Below are 13,828 nucleotides of genomic sequence, written 5' to 3' on the forward strand. Positions count from 1 at the left end.
GTCAGAAACTATTCATGATATTCCCCAAGAAGTCTGTTCAGGTCTTCTATCTTCCGTCTACGATGATTTGGTTCATGGGAGGCTTTAACCTGTCCCAGCTGATGCTGGACAGGAGGTGGGTACACCCTGAGCTCCATATAATGACTAACAGTGAGTAAGAGGCAACCACAGGTCACACCTACAGCAGTTTACAATAACTAAAACTTGCTGTACATGTCTTTGGACTATGGGGTGAACCGGAGAGTTTGGATAAGCAGAACATCCTACAAGCCACAATGCTAACCAGTGCTGAGGGAAGTTTTCTAGGGAACGCCACGCCTCTGAGCAGTGATACACCTGAAAACAAAGTACACAGGGTCAGCAGTATTGTCTATATCTTGTTTATTTGTGTTTGTAAAACGTTATTTTTGCGCTACAAAGAGGCTGAAATTGCTCAAGCTGCTGAATCTGTAACCAGGCAAATGTTGCAATTTTCATCCAGTTTAGCTGCTATACTTGGATGGATCATCTGACTGTATCTGAGCTTTCCAAAACCAACAGTCTGACATGTTGTATGAACTTGCTCATTTGAAGCACGCTGCAAACAAAGCGTCTCCTCGATGATCTAAAAGCTTCTGAAATGATTTACAGAGGTGGCAAAAAGATGTGATGTAACTTTCTCTCACTCCTTTAAAACAAATGCAGAAACTTCACAGAGTGAAGTGCGATTACACCAGCGGGAAACACTGAAGCTCTCAGAGAAGCGAGAGGGAGAAAGTGGATGCAGCGATGGTAAACTTTTAACGCCACCACTGGGATCATGTAGCAACACGTTCTCTTTAGTCGTGGATGATAAATTTCAAGCATACAGAACTCCTAAAGTCTATGGAAGCCCGTTTCCGCCACTAAAAAAAAAAAAAAAAAAGGATCCATAACTCAAAATTTCGAGTTATTTTCTCGAAATTTCGACATATTAACTCGAAATTTCGATTTATTAACTCAAAATTTTGAGAAAAGCAACTCGAAATTTCGAGTTAGCGCTGCCAATCAGTAATCTACGTGAATGACGTCATTTCCTTGTTATGGATACTAGCTTTTTTGTTTTTATTTAGTGGCGGAAACGGGCTTCCATAAAAGTCTGTCAAGATACATCCACAGCTGAAGCTTTTTAACTGCACCGGGAGGTGTTGCCATGGAAACACAGTTACATTTAGTGCTTCTTTGAGGCCCGGCGACCTCGTTGAAGACAAAGAAGATTTTTGTCTTGCGCTATTTGCATGTTTGCGTCGATTTCCTAAGAGCTATGTTTGGACATTGGGGCGTTGTTGGTAGTAACAGCCACCTGCATGCTGCTGTAGAGCTAGCTTATTAAAACATTATTCTGTTAAACTCGTAGTGGTCAAAACTTCCACTCAGTACAGTCTCTGTCTGTAGATATATTTACATTTTGGACCAGTTGTTGCGATCTTGGCTAACTTGGCTACAGTCGTTATCAATGTGAAGTCATTCTTTACCTGCTCTGTCTGATTATTTGGCCTTAAGACGTCTACTTATACCAAAAATATTTAGCAGAAGGAGCTGTGTGTCACGTCTTCTGTTGATGGCAGAACAGACTATGTAACAACACACAGAAACAGATAATAGGGAGAAGGCGTTGGTTTTCTTACATATCCTATAAAAAGCACATGCTGAGAGAAAACTTGCTAACGATGTGAGAACAGGCAGGAAAATATGCAACGCCTAGCAAGGTTTCAGAGTTGTATGACAGGAAATCAAAGGAGACTATTTCTGGAAAGTGCAGGAGAAGAAGCAGTGCGATCCTGTCCAGGTGAGGCTGGAGGAAGGTGGGGTCTTTTTTTTGGAGTCTAAAGGTTCCTCTCCAGAAGGACGCTCTTTAAGTCTGCAGGGCAGTTGATGGTGAAAACGTTGTGGGCAGTGTTTCGTCTTTCGATCAGGGCGGCAACAGCCTCGCCCAGGTCCAGATGATTGAGGAAGCCGGGCGCCATGTGATCAGGAGTGGCTACACCTGTGTTAATCTTCACCTGTCAGAAGAGAAGAGGAGAGGGGCTGAATGCAATAGAGGGATGACTGTAGGATGTAGAGCAGGTCGTCTACTTATGTCGGGGTTTGTGCTTCGAGCTTTGGCTCCTCCTGTCCTCATAAAACAGGTTTCAACCTCTGAGTTAAAGCTGTGGGGAGATTAGTCAGCATCCTGTGAGGAAGCACTGGTAGTAAGATCAAGTTTTAGCTGTGAAATGGCTCATCCAATCATCTCACAACTCACAAGTCCCTGTCCACTTCTCAACAGTTTCCAAAGGCGATTTCTGAGATGTACGAAAACATCTGATGCATCAGGTTCAGAGACATCGTGGAGGTAGAGACGAGCAGTTCATCTAGTTTGATCTGATCTTATACAGGAGATCAGGTAAAGTTTTGATTAATAAGGGCTGATTTCATCAAAGTTGTTTTTCTATCAGCCAAGTTCACGAAGCTTTTTGCATATTCCTGACTAAATATGCATGTTTGCACAAAGGCAGAAATATGCACATGCACTATTTAGATAAAATGCCTGATTAACTTCTGTCATGCAAGATTACAGAATAAGGTTATGTAATGTGGATGTGTTGAAATGTGAGCTGGTTCTCACAAAGGCATCGAGGAAGAACTGAATCTGCATGGGTGGTAAAGTGGTGTCAGTATTACAGATTTCCCCCGAGTGAGCAAATGCCAAAGAAATTCAGGGCTGTGCATGTGAACACTAGAAAGCAGAGAGAATTACATACGTAGATGATTGTGGAGGCAGGCATGTGAATTGAGCTGTGAGCTGACTTCTTTTGGTCAGGTCTAAAGGGTCATGAGTCATGTTAGCCGACTCTGTGCAGTTTATCTGAGGCCCTGCTGTGCAATCCCATTAATATCTCACCTGGTTGAGTTTGCAGGGCACCTCGGGGTACTCCTCACGGAGGACATGGCAGAAAGCCAGGGTGCTGGCAGCGCCCACTGTGAGGAAGCCTGTACCAGGCATCAGCAGCTTCTCTCCTGCTCCTCCTGTGGCAAAGCAGCAAAACACTACATAAACACACCAGGAATGCAAGGCGAGCAGCTATCGCAGGTGACCCTGCACGAGAGGCAGGGCACACCCACGGACGCAGTCTGTCAGAGTCGGAGAACATGCAGTGAGTAAAATAACATGGCAGCTGTTTTGCTGACCCCAAGTGGACAGAGAGAATAAAGAGAGAAAACCAAACAGCTCAGCCAGACTAAAAACTTCTCTCATCCTTTTGGTAAATTTGAATCTGAATCTATCGTTCCAAAGATGGTAATACCATCCAGCTACCACTAACCACAAACAGTCTCCATGCTACCCAATCACTTCTGAGCAAAGTCACAGAGAGAGAGAAGAAGCATCGGTGAAGCAGAGCTCAGCAACGTCGCCCTGAGGTCTGGCAGATGCTACCTCAGTACTACTAGAGAGAGGCAGAACAAAGGCAAAGTAGCACTGCGCCACACACACACCGCCTCATCCCACTGAGCAAACACACGTCTTCACTACAGGACATAGGCGACATCAGCAATACGACTGCGTTTCTCTGTAATGTGGACGTCGTGGCGACGGAGGGTGCTGTCTGCGATGCCTCACCTGTGATGAACGTATAGGTACAGTTGGAGTCGTCCCTCACCAGGGGGTAGAAGGCCTTCCATGACACAAATGTGCTGAAAAGCAACGTCTCAATTACCTGCAGATTTCACAGGAAAGAAAACATCACAGCACCCCAATGACTCCTGCAAGTGTTTACATGCTGCATGAGTTTAAAGTGAGGGAGAAGAAATTAAATAAGTATATTGGAAAGTGTGTGTGTACTGACCCAGTGTAGATCTTTCAGGGACTGGGTGTGTGGGGGTCCTCCCTGCCACCAGCTGAAGCCCAGAGAGGAAACTATGTCGGTGACTTTCCCCACCTCCTTCAGCAGGGCCTGCTTCGCCTGCTCGGCTTCCTCCTCTGAGCCTGAACACAGAGACGCTGGACTTCAGGAGAGGACAGGCAAACTTGTTTTCTCTAATGAATCACTGAGATCGGCATCGATATAGAACTTCAGCCCTACTGGGGAATAACAAAACATCGCAGTAGAAGATAAACACCTTCCTCACCTGCTGCTGTGATGTCATCTCAACTATCACTGAAGTTTTCTTAATAATGTTTGGTGTGTTTATGGGGTGTAAGCCCTTTCCATACTGGAAAAAATACAGGATTTTTTTTTGCACCTCCACCTAATAAATCAGCAGCTGAAAACAATAATTTGACTAAATCTGAAAATAACAAATCACCATTAACGTTCCTTTTTGCACAGGACGCACACTTGATAGGTTACGGCAGAGGTGGACGTCGCTGATGTTCGTTACCCCAAGGTGCAGTCTTTTGCTAAACCCAAACAAGCAGTTATCAGGTCAGTAAATCATTTCTGAGACAGTCGCTAAGATGCAGACAAATGATGACCGAAGAAATGGGAACTTTATCACATTGTACGGTGGAGGATTTGTACTTGAATACAAGCCCACAGACTTCTGAGACAGGTCGTCGGTTGGGTTTAATCCCCCCCCTCTCACTACCACTGTGCAATTACAGCAGTTTGAAATGTTCTAGTTAGAGTTTGGTGTCATGTCTCTAAGCTGATTATTCAGTACAAATACGAGGGGACGAACCAGCAGGCGGTGATGCAGGGCAGCACTGACATGTCAGAGGCTCAGATGGAAAATTCTGCAGCTTAAATTGGCCGCCAAACAGAGAGGGTGTGTTTGGTGTTGGACGTGAGGAGAGGCAGGCGTGTTGGTGTGCCTGAGGTTGCCTGCCTGAACTAGCTCACAGGCTTTGCACCATTACTGCTCTATGAGCAGTTGGAGACTGTGTGAGTGAACGAGTGCAGACTCTTTTACATTTACTTGCAAGCTGGACGACCCGAGTCTGAAATAAGAATTTACAACATCAGCTCCACTTGGCACAAATTTGAAGGGTCACACTGGAGTCATAGGAAATACCTGACCTGAGAGTGTGTGATGATAACAAGAACTCATTACCAGAGAGTGCACATGAACAACTATGGTGAATGTTCCTGAAGCTTTGCTTTTTTACCTGTAAAGTTCAGACTTCTAAATGATGAATTCGGTTCATGCAGCTTCGCTTTAACCTGCATGAACCAAACTCTAACTTGCGGAGTGTGAACTTGCACAAGACGCTGTCTGCCCTCCATTACTGAGCAAACAGTGGAACGTGCCAATTTGGCAATCTGGGCTTTAGTCCAAGCTGAACATGCAGACTGGAAAAGCCAGGATTGAACCACCCACCTTCTGATGAGTAGATGATCAGCTCTAACTCTCACCTATGGCCCCACAGAAAGTTAGTAATGAGGAGTGCCAGGAGGAGTGCCTGGAGTTCATTCAGGTGATGTGGCTGAAACATAAGTACTGCCTCTACACCCTTATTCCTGAGCTCACTGTTAAAAAATGGCGCAAAGAGGTTTTTGAGTATTTTCTAAAGATAGCTCATACACACAAACAACCTGATACTAAGAATGATGGTAAAATGAGATTTTCTCATCAGAGTTGGTGACCATCTTGGAAATAAAAACAACCAAAACAGAAAATCAGTCCTTCATTTTCAGATCTCTAACCGGCTTTCTGATAAAAGAGTAAATGAGCCAGTTATGGTGCTTGTATCCACCTGAGAACGGTTTCCCTGCAACATTAAGTTCACTGCTGCACTACATGTGAGGGTTTCTACAGATTTAGTGCAGCTCTGGTGCAGTATGTTGCCACTCCCATACTTTGCAGGCTCTCTTTTGCACAGTTTGGATTTGTATTTAAAGTGTTTGCCGGGGGGGAATCAGTAATTATGCGATAAGGGCTGTGGACAAGCGCAAACAATCCTCAGAGCAGAGACGGGCAGGATAAGTAACCTGACTTACCCACATTTCCCACTATAGTGGTGAGGTTATCCTTTGTGTTGGGAGAGACAAACGATCGGAGTTTCTCCAGGCGGCTGCTGTCCCTGGAGATCACTGCAACTTTAAAACCTTGACACACAAACACACAGAGACCTTTAATACAGAGACAGTAGGATGGAGTGAACCTGTGTTGTTGTGCTGCTTCTGTCAAGGTCATCAGAAAGTGAAATCTGACAGGGATGTCGACAGTAACTTACTGCTCAGTTCAAACAAAGAAGCTGTGAGCATGCAACCAATAAACTCTCATCTCAGCTTCTTCCTTCCTGGAGGCACAGAACGGTAAATGCCCACAACAGATTTCAGCTTTAAGAACACAACAGAATCCAAACAGGGATGAAGCTGAACTGAAATTATGCTCTTTTAACTCTCGCCATAAACTGTAATTTAGTTTAAGATGATAATGATAGGAGTTCAGATCAATTTCGATATGATTTTATGAGACTGTGCTGATAAAACCACCCACACAGCAATCCCAGATATGACAAAGCCAAACTGTACAATGACACACACAACTGCCTGAGAATGCTTATTCTGTCTTTACTGTTCCAAAGATTTCCTGATGGGACATGCTTTTATTGACAATGAAGCATTATTATGAGAACTCCATTGTGTCATTTTGGTAACTCCCCCTAAGTCTTGATTAAAGGAAGATTAAAGGAGCCTGTACAGTAGGCTGAACAGCCTGTTGTTTTTGACACGTCTATGATTATTAATCCAACATTTTATTATCAACTATAGATCATTTGTGTTGCAGTTTAGTTTTATGAGAGTGGAAGGGGATTTTTGGTCGATCAGTTGTCACATTGCGCGCTCAAATTTATTTTTACCCTCATAAAAATGTGATAAGCGGACCTGTCGGTGTAGAGCGTGGCATAGAAAGCCCAATACAGTGTTTTACGCACGCGGGCGGATGACTTATGGCGAGTCATTATTTAATTGTCTAACAATTCAGACACAATAAAACAATAATAAGTATAAAGTATAAATAAGTAATAACTGTATTTATTAAAAGTGGCCATACCGCACAAAAATCCCCATAAAGTGTTTACAGTGCGGTTTATAATGATGGAGTTCCTCACGCGTAAAAGCCCAGGGGAAAGACACCTGCGCGTAAAAACGCATAGATGTCCCAAAGATTTGTCCTCCTCTATTTCACTCAGTTTATTTTCCCTGCCAAATGTCCTTCGAGCTACAGAGAAGCTTACCTTTATCCAGCAGTCCTTTAACGATCCCGGAGCCCACTTTTCCCGCTCCTCCGAGAGCTAACACAACCCTGTCCGAGTTCGACATGCCGACTGTAGCTGCACAGACCTGCTGGAGGATGGAGGGTGGAGGATGACTCTGTCGATGCGAAGTGAAGCTGCTGGCTTGTGCAGAGCATCCTGGCCGGACCGGGATGCTTTAAAGGATCACGGGTCCGCCCTTGTCTACGGGGTCACTGAAGCCACGCCCATACTCTGTCTCCGTGTGTATGTGTATCCCGGCACGGCTAAATTTGAAAGGACCGGTGGAGAGATTTAAATGTGGGAAGTGGGAACATGTACTGAGCGTGAGGGCACCTTTCAGGGGTGAGGATAAATTCAGATCTGTGACCATTAATTCAGGCAGTCAGTTTATTGGCTCGATGACCAGTTTAAGTTACTACTGAGTTCAACATAATATTGCACACAATGATCTAGAAAGGTGGTAAAGCAGCATGTGCTCCATGATGGGCCTGGCTGTTCATTCATAAGTACACCGCTTTATGAGTGTGCAGTCAGGTCTGCCCCGTGTGTGATGTCAGATTGTGGCAAACTAAGATGGGAGCAGCAAAAACATTCATCTCAAGGCTTCACTAAAAGGTTTCTGTAAACCAGAGATTATGGTTACATCCATCTGTTATATACAGTCTATGTTAATCTGAACTCTGCATCAAATGGGCTCAAAACAAACAAAACCCCGAAAGTGTTACAAGATTTTGACAGAGAATTTACAGCCTTGATTGGGACATTCTGTGACCTCTTGTCACTTTGGGTAATGAACTTGTGGTATATTATCAGGAATTATATTTCGTTAGTGCAATACATTTATACTTTTCTCACAAATCTATTGCTCAGAACTAGATATAAACAGAAACACATTAAATCCGCCCTAAAAACAACCACAGAACAAATACTTTTACAGTTTATTTGTATAATGTATGGATATGTTCCCATCGCACCAGAAAAACTCTGCTAAAGAGTTTAAACTAGCTGCTCACCTGTGATCATGTCAGTAAACGTCCTCACAAAGACAGGAAGACGTGTGTTTGTGTGTCTGCGTGTGCCGTGTCAGTGGTTCATGCAGAGGTGAGGCTGCCGCAGCAGGTGAAATGCTGCCATCTAGTGGCTGAAACTACACGCAAGAAAACTGTTGATTTAATCGATTTATTCGGTAGCACACTTTGCAGCTTCTTCCTGTTTCCACCTTTTCTGTATTTCAGCCCGTTTTTACATCACTTTTCTTTTAATTTAAAGCAATTGTTCCATTGTTTCCACCCACCTAACGGCACATCCAGGAACAACTGCCAAACACACCCTGTATAAACTGGAAATCCCGTGCCACGTGACAATGTTTACGTTACCCAGATAATCGAGCAGATTGTCGTGTGGCCGGACTCGCCAAAACAGCTGATTACGTGCCAGGAACAGGTGAGTCTGTGTGTCAGACACGTTTTATATCGAACAAAGCCAGACTCGCCCACCTGTAGCCCGCTGCGTTACGTTAGCTTCGCATACCTACGAACATACCTTCATGTTCTCTCAGTCCGAGTTTTCCTACAAATTATACCGGTTTTCTATTGCCTCGCGCTTTGGCTTAAAAACACACATTTTAAAACTTAAATCGTTACGTTTACAAGTTTATCGGGAGCGTACGTGTAATTCGGCGTGTTTTCAAAACGACATAGATGTCTTCTTAATATGAAAAATGTACATCTTCCTTGGGGAGGTTCAGCCGCTTCCTCGCACTTCCTGGGTATTTTCCCACACAGACTGAGCCTGACATCACACTGGAAGGTTGATAAAAGTTGATTTCGCTTTCGTCGACGGATTATATGTCGGCCGAACTGAAGAACAGCTCGGTACCAAGCTTCCCTGCGCCACTTCACCGCAAACTGGGTAAAGTAAGGAAAACAAGCCGGTTTACAATGTGCGGGCGGGGGGTGCGTTCACTGTCCGACCCGTAAGTTCTCTTGGGTAACTAACGTAGTAGACGCGGCTAAGCTAATGCTAAGTGGGGCTGTTAAAAAAAAAAAGGTTCTCGTTTTTCTCGTTGATGAGCTTGAAGTTCCCAGATGTTCCCTGAAAACACGTTAAAGTTTGGTAGATGTAAAAAAAACAAAGTGAGTCAACTTATTTTCACTTATGGCAAAGTTTCACTTTCGTTATTAACATGTGCTCAAAGCGAGTCGCAGCTGATACAGAGTGTGCTATTTAATGAGGCTAAAGGTCGAAATGTTTTATATTTCCAGTGGCCACAGTTACGTCAGCATGTGCTGCAGACATAGCAGGAGCCTGGAAAACACGTGTGTGTGTGTGTGTGTGTGTGTGTGTGTTTTTAACTTTAGTCACACTGTAACTCTTTATTGAATAGTTACTAACAGAACAGAGAAATATAGTCAATCCCATTGGAGTGAAATGAGGTGGAATTCAATTCATAGGACACTCCCTCAGTGACATCCGTTGCCAGTGGGCACTGTTAGGTTGATGCACAGCAATAAGAAAAAAAAAGGTGTGACTCAGTTATTAGGATCATCTTGGTTTATTTTTGTCTCTCTCTCTTATAAATGGATGAAAGAGATGAGCTTCTCCCGGAAGAGAGACGTAGATCTCACGGCCGCCTACGATCGCAGTTTGGAGCGCCAAATCGTGGAACAGGGCTCGAGCCTGCCGTGCAGAGATGAGGAGCTGTGGAGAAAGGTGGAGGGACTTATGAAGGAGGGAAATGCTCAGGAGATCCACTGCCTGGGTGTGGATCCACTGAGGGTGATGGAGGAGTCGCTCAAGGCAGTCACAGCAGCAGGATGGAGCAGACAAGTTGGAACCAGAGGAGGCCTGCAAGGCCTGGCCAAAGCCTTTGAGGTGCTGGAGCAAGCAGCCTTGAACCTGTACCTGGGTCCCTGGAGGAAGGAGTACACTGTAATCCAGGTGGGCCAGAAGGAGAAAAAAGTTCATGTGTTCAGTTAAAATAATCAAATGTGATTTTAAAGTTTCACATTTTGTGTCCCAGATGTACTCCGGCACGTTCACGCACTACATCACCCCGGTGCTGTCGACGGCTCAGATCGAGAACCTGTTCAACCTGTTGGGCTACGAGCTCAGCGCGTCATCATCTGAGCAGCTCCATCTCCAGACGCACAGAGTGAACTCCACTTCTTCGGATACCCTCCTTTGTTTGTCTTGTGCCTTCTTCCTGGCCCGCTGCGAGTGCCACTTTCTTACAACAGCGCTGGGGAAGCACTGCGGTGACACCCAGTGGGAGCTGAGCGCAGTGATGGAGAGGCAGCGAGGAAACGGCCTGCAGGTATGTGACGCTGATGCTGAGATCTTTTGTTTTGTTTTCTTTCAGCCTTGGTGCAGCCAATCGCTTCATTGTCTGCCTCAAGCAAGCTGTTTTTAACTTCCACCCTTTAAAATCTTAGAAAATGCCTTAATTTACTTTATTACTTATATCTCCCTACAGGTTGCTGTGGAGAACACCAAGAAGATGCTGGAGGTTGGCGAGGCCCTAATGGAGCAGCCCGATGGAGACGTGGATCTGTACACCGATCCGGTTAATGAAGGGGACCCGCAGATGGTTGTCAACAAGGAAGAGAGTCCCTGCTCATTCATCTGGACGACAGCGGACAACGTATCACCCACCACTGTCAAAACACACAGCAACGGAACAACAGCATCATTCCCACTGCGAGAGCCGCTCACCGGCAGAAACTCCGCGGACAGCAAGAGGCCAAGCTGGCGTTCCCCTGGTGCTACGAGGCTGGGTGAAACAAACTCTGAGCCTCAAAGTCTGCAGGTAGATCCAATCGAGGCTCTGAAGAGCGAGGATGGCGACCACAACCTCTGCAGGTGCGTCCAGAACTCAGATTCTTGTTCTTACTGCTCTGAATGCAAAACCCTGCACGATGAGACCTGTGCAGTCCTTAAGATTTGCAGAAAGAATCTCCACAACGTGAAACAAGTGAAGAAAATGCAGAGTGGAGGCCTCAGATCACCCACTCTCACTGGCAGCAGTGCAGCAGTGAGCTCCTTACCTCTGAGTGAAGACCCCGCATCAATAATTGCACTCCCTCCTGCCATCGCCTACCACGAATGCTGCGATCTCAACAATCCAGACCCTCAGATCCTGTGCCACAAGTGCAGAGTCTTCCACTTGAAATCCTGCAACATGGCGAAATCCTGCCTGTCACTCCATCACAGCACACAGCTGGGAAAGTGCTCCTCCTGTAAAAAGTGGTGCTCCAGAAAGCCTCTGGTCCTGTGCAGATACTGTGGAAACGAATATTGTAGTGGCTGTTGGTTCAGAAATCCGCTTGCATGCAGCTGCGGCCAAACATTTGACCAGTCAACATCTGTGTGATAAAGGTCTGAAAAGCTTTGCACTTACGAGATGCATTTAGCAAAAGTTACAGTGACTTAAATCTGCGTACTGGAACTGAAAACGCTGCCTTGAAGTTCTGCCATTGTGCCATTTATTTGATATTTGCATGTAACAGCCTCTGTGTGGTGTGGTTTTGCGCTCGCAGGTCGCTTTGCGGTAACTCATGACGCAAAAGCAAGTGTTTTATGTTTGTGTCCTGCAGCAGACTGCAGTAAAAGGGTCAATGTGCCATTAAAGTGTATGTGTGGTAAACGTGTGTAACATGGGATGAATTGGCGTGATCACCGTGGTGTGGTGGGTATGATTTAATATAAAATCAGTCACAGCATTTAAAATGTAATTGCTTCATAACTAACACTAAGAACCTTCATTTTTCTGTATTAGAGAAGTTTTCAAATATTACTTTTTGGCAGGTTATGTGGCTTTCCTCTTTTTTTTCTTTTCTTTTGTTGTAATTTGCTGTGAAAGGTAAAAACAGCTGAAACTAACATTTGTTGTAACTATGAAGTTATTTTCTCGAGTAATCATTTGGCCGAGTGCTGAAATCTGCTTGTTTTTGCCTTTAAGGTGACTTCACTGTTGTCTAAAGCACATTTTCTGAAATGTCAGTGGCAGCTGGAAGCTTTGTTTTCCTAGCTTTTCCACTGTCGCCTTAATGCAACATCTCAGGAACACTTTAAGGGAGTCTTTCCACGTTTAGGACAAACATTTGTTTACACCAAATGATTTGTCAAACTGCATTGTACTCTGCTAATGCTGCAATGTAGCCTGACATGCACCCTTCCCAGAAATGTAGCTGCACGGCACAGCAGCGCCGACGCGTCTGTGTGATATTCATACACGGTGCAAAAACAAAAGGATAACACTTCTTTCTGTAAAAACCTTTTGTAACCACCCGGTCAGCCTTCTACCAGAAACTTTTCCTGCAGTAATTCACTGAGCGTTATGTTTACTTCTGTTTGAAATGAATTTGTGTTGCTGTCTTTAAAGACGTCTTGTAACTAATCCGAGTCTGTTTTTTATAACCATTCCTGCTGTTGTACTGTGACAGATGCTGCGTTAGCACATAGTTACTAATGTTAGAATATCTCATGATGACTGAGGGCAGATTGGACTTTGCATCATCTCGTGGTTCAAAGTGATATTATATCTATTTGTTATTGGGGTTTTTTGGAACCAAAAATGTTCATATTTGGACAAAGATCACAGTAGCCAGAGCTTGGTGCTGCTTCGTCCTTTTTCAGGTGCTCAAGCACTCCCAAATGTCTTCACAGCACACTTAAATAAACTATAGATATAGTTGTAATGTTTTTTAGGATCATTTTTTCTGATATTATATTTTGCTAACTCATCTACAGCAGCCAGGATTGTCCAGTGGTGTTGATGTCATGATGTTACAGTGCTCTCACATTGGTGCCGCTGCTTTAACAGCAGATGACATCATGGATCGACTCGTTTTTGGAACCGGCCCCCAGTGGCCATTAGAGGAACTTCTGGCATTTACCCACATTTACTTTAAAATTTTTAAATGCCTGAGAATGAAGTTGAACACAGTCAGGCTTTCTTTGCCTTAGCTGGCTCAACAAAACCTGAAACCTCAGTTTGAGATATGAAGGAAAAACACAATAGTTAGCCACTTTGCTAAGCTAGCCTTTTTGTTTCGGGTTTGATGCGTGCTCACATAATAAGGGGCAGTTTGTGGGGTCATGTGACTCCTCCCTCCACATAATGATCCTTGTGAGTGTCCCCTACTCCAGCGGTCCCCAACCCCCGGGCCTCGGACCGGTACGTGAGTCGTTTGGTACCGTTAGCTCTGTTTTCCTGGGTCTTTTCACGTGTGTTATGAATCTTTTTTTCGGTACCGGTACTAGTTTTATTTCTTGTATTTATCCGCAACACCTTAAAGGCCGGTCCGTGAAAATATTGTCGGGCATAAACCGGTCCGTGGCGCAAAAAAGGTTGGAGACCGCTGCCCTACTCCAAACAGGGATGTTGTCAGAAAATAAAAATATAACAGTAAAATGCTAAACTGTTGAAAGTTGGTGATTTTTGCACATTTTAATTCAAATTCAGTTCATTTTAAACTGAAATTCAGGTTATGTGTTCATCATTACCACGGTGGTTTAGAAGTTTGTGACACAGAAAACTCTTTAAGCTTGACGAAGCTGGCTAAATCATTCATCTTGCTTCGTACCACAGCCCTCAGGTATCCTGTAGACAAAAAACCAGCT

At 44.5% G+C, this 13,828-nt stretch overlaps 2 protein-coding genes across 5 annotated transcripts; one reads left to right on the forward strand and one right to left on the reverse strand.

Moving 5' to 3' along the window:
* Positions 1–364: 364 nt before the first annotated feature.
* si:dkey-238o13.4 (peroxisomal trans-2-enoyl-CoA reductase) lies at positions 365–7,366 on the reverse strand. The gene is made up of 6 exons (XM_004573901.5): positions 7,184–7,366; positions 5,940–6,047; positions 3,846–3,985; positions 3,620–3,716; positions 2,903–3,027; positions 365–2,021 (listed from the first exon to the last, which is right to left on the reverse strand). The coding sequence occupies exons 1-6, from the start codon at positions 7,266–7,268 to the stop codon at positions 1,845–1,847; spliced, it is 732 nt and encodes a 243-aa protein (XP_004573958.1). The 5' UTR covers positions 7,269–7,366; the 3' UTR covers positions 365–1,844.
* A 1,060-nt stretch (positions 7,367–8,426) lies between these two features.
* On the forward strand, positions 8,427–13,626 carry spata2l (spermatogenesis associated 2-like). Of its 4 annotated transcripts, none has more exons than XM_004573904.6 (4): positions 8,427–8,647; positions 9,795–10,144; positions 10,227–10,520; positions 10,680–13,626. In XM_004573904.6, the coding sequence occupies exons 2-4, from the start codon at positions 9,797–9,799 to the stop codon at positions 11,574–11,576; spliced, it is 1,539 nt and encodes a 512-aa protein (XP_004573961.3). In that variant the 5' UTR covers positions 8,427–8,647; positions 9,795–9,796; the 3' UTR covers positions 11,577–13,626. The 4 variants fall into 4 exon arrangements, with proteins under 4 accessions (XP_004573961.3, XP_004573960.3, XP_004573959.3 ...); XM_004573903.6 differs by lacking the exon at positions 8,427–8,647 and adding an exon at positions 8,675–9,120; XM_004573902.6 differs by lacking the exon at positions 8,427–8,647 and adding an exon at positions 8,675–9,115.
* The last annotated feature ends 202 nt before the right edge of the window (positions 13,627–13,828 follow it).

This window comes from Maylandia zebra, linkage group LG7 (genome assembly GCF_041146795.1).
Source record: "Maylandia zebra isolate NMK-2024a linkage group LG7, Mzebra_GT3a, whole genome shotgun sequence".
NCBI classification, from domain to species: domain Eukaryota; kingdom Metazoa; phylum Chordata; class Actinopteri; order Cichliformes; family Cichlidae; genus Maylandia; species Maylandia zebra.